The 1,673-nt window shown below is 53.2% G+C and overlaps 1 protein-coding gene across 1 annotated transcript; it reads left to right on the plus strand.

Moving 5' to 3' along the window:
• The first annotated feature begins 188 nt into the window (after positions 1-188).
• On the plus strand, positions 189-1,230 carry LOC139024640 (uncharacterized). Its single transcript, XM_070439529.1, has 2 exons — positions 189-958; positions 1,009-1,230. The coding sequence occupies exons 1-2, from the start codon at positions 302-304 to the stop codon at positions 1,228-1,230; spliced, it is 879 nt and encodes a 292-aa protein (XP_070295630.1). The 5' UTR covers positions 189-301.
• The last annotated feature ends 443 nt before the right edge of the window (positions 1,231-1,673 follow it).

Consider the following 1,673-nt stretch of genomic DNA (forward strand, 5'->3'; position numbering starts at 1 on the left):
AGGTGGGCTGAGCACCACAACCAGATCCTGATGAGGTGGGCTGAGCACCACAACCAGATCCTGATGAGGTGGGCTGAGCACCACAACCAGATCCTTATGAGGTGGGCTGACCACCAAAACCAGATCCTGATGAGGTGGGCTGAGCACTTTGAAGCACTACTCAATCAGCGCTCTCCTACAGACCAGTCCATCCTGGAAGAACTGCCTGTCCGTCCACCCATTCAAGACCTCAACCGTTCACCAACCTTCCAAGAGGTGTTATCAGCTATCCGTTCCCTCAAGAACAACAAGACTCCTGGCAATGACAGCAACCCGGCAGAGCTACTTAAGGGAGGTCACTTCTGCAACAGAACGCTCCACCAGTACATCACTGAGGTTTGGGACCAGGAGATCGTCCCACAACAGTGGCCAGATGCAAACATTGTCACCATCTGTAAGAACAAGGGTGACAAGTYCATCTGCAACAAAAGCCGGTGGATATCCCTTCTGGCTGTTGCCGGCAAAGGTCCTGGCCAAGGTGATGCTACACAGGCTGGTGAACAACATCACAGAGGAACTGCTGCCAGAGTCACAATGCGGCTTCAGAAAGAACAGGAGTCCGGTCGACATGATGTCACAATGCGGCTTCAGAAAGAACAGGAGTCCGGTCGACATGATATTCACGGCAGGACAACTCCAGGAGAAGTGCCGTGAACAACATCAGGACCTTTTCATGGCCTTCGCCGACCTCTCCGAGGCCTTCGCCGACCTCTCCGAGGCCTTCGCCGACCTCTCCAAGGCCTTCGCCGACCTCTCCAAGGCCTTCGACACTGTGAGCAGGGAACTACTATGGGGCATTCTACTCAAATGTGTCTGTCTAGACAAATTTGTCAACATCCTTTGCCAGTTCCATGATGGGATGATGGCTCGGATGGCCGTTAGAGGGCAGGAGTCAGTGACCTTTGTAGTAAGCAGGGGTGTGTGCTGGCGCCGGTACTCTTTAACATCTTCCGCCTATGTGTCACCCAGCTTCTCCACAAGGAGCTTGAGGACAGCACGGAGCGGGTTCTTGAGCTGCAGTATACTGAGGACTGTGCTCTCGTGGCCCACACTCCGGAAGACCTTCAGTCTGTCCTTGTAGCGGCTGTGAGGGTCTATAGCAGGATGGGATTGTCTATCAACACCACCACGACAGAGGGTCTGCCAATGGCGATCCAGCCCTCCACCCACCATGCCGGTCTTCACCAATGAACACATCACTGGCAATAGTCCCGTCTATCAAATACCTGTGCAGCATCCTCTTGGAGGACTGCAGCATCGATCTCGAAATTCAAAATAAGATCAAGCATCAGCTGCCTTCGGGAAACTCAGACACAGGGTCTTCCAAAACAGGGATCTCCACCTCCACACCAAAGCCTCTGTCTATCAAGCCGTCTGCATCACCACACTTCTTTACAGCTGTGAAGCCTGGGTCACTTACAGACTCCACAATAAGCAGCTTGGGCGATTCCAAATAAGATGCCAGCAGCGCATCCGGGGAATCACCTGGTGCAACAGTGTACCCCATATAGAAATACTTGCTAAGACCAACTGGTAGAGTATGGAGGCCATGGTCACCCAGCACCAACTGGTAGAGTATAGAGGCCATGGTCACCCAGCACCAACTGTACGAGTATAGAGGCCATGGTCACCCA

The sequence above is a fragment of the Salvelinus sp. IW2-2015 genome, unplaced genomic scaffold (genome assembly GCF_002910315.2).
Source record: "Salvelinus sp. IW2-2015 unplaced genomic scaffold, ASM291031v2 Un_scaffold1736, whole genome shotgun sequence".
Classification (NCBI taxonomy): Eukaryota; Metazoa; Chordata; class Actinopteri; order Salmoniformes; family Salmonidae; genus Salvelinus; species Salvelinus sp. IW2-2015.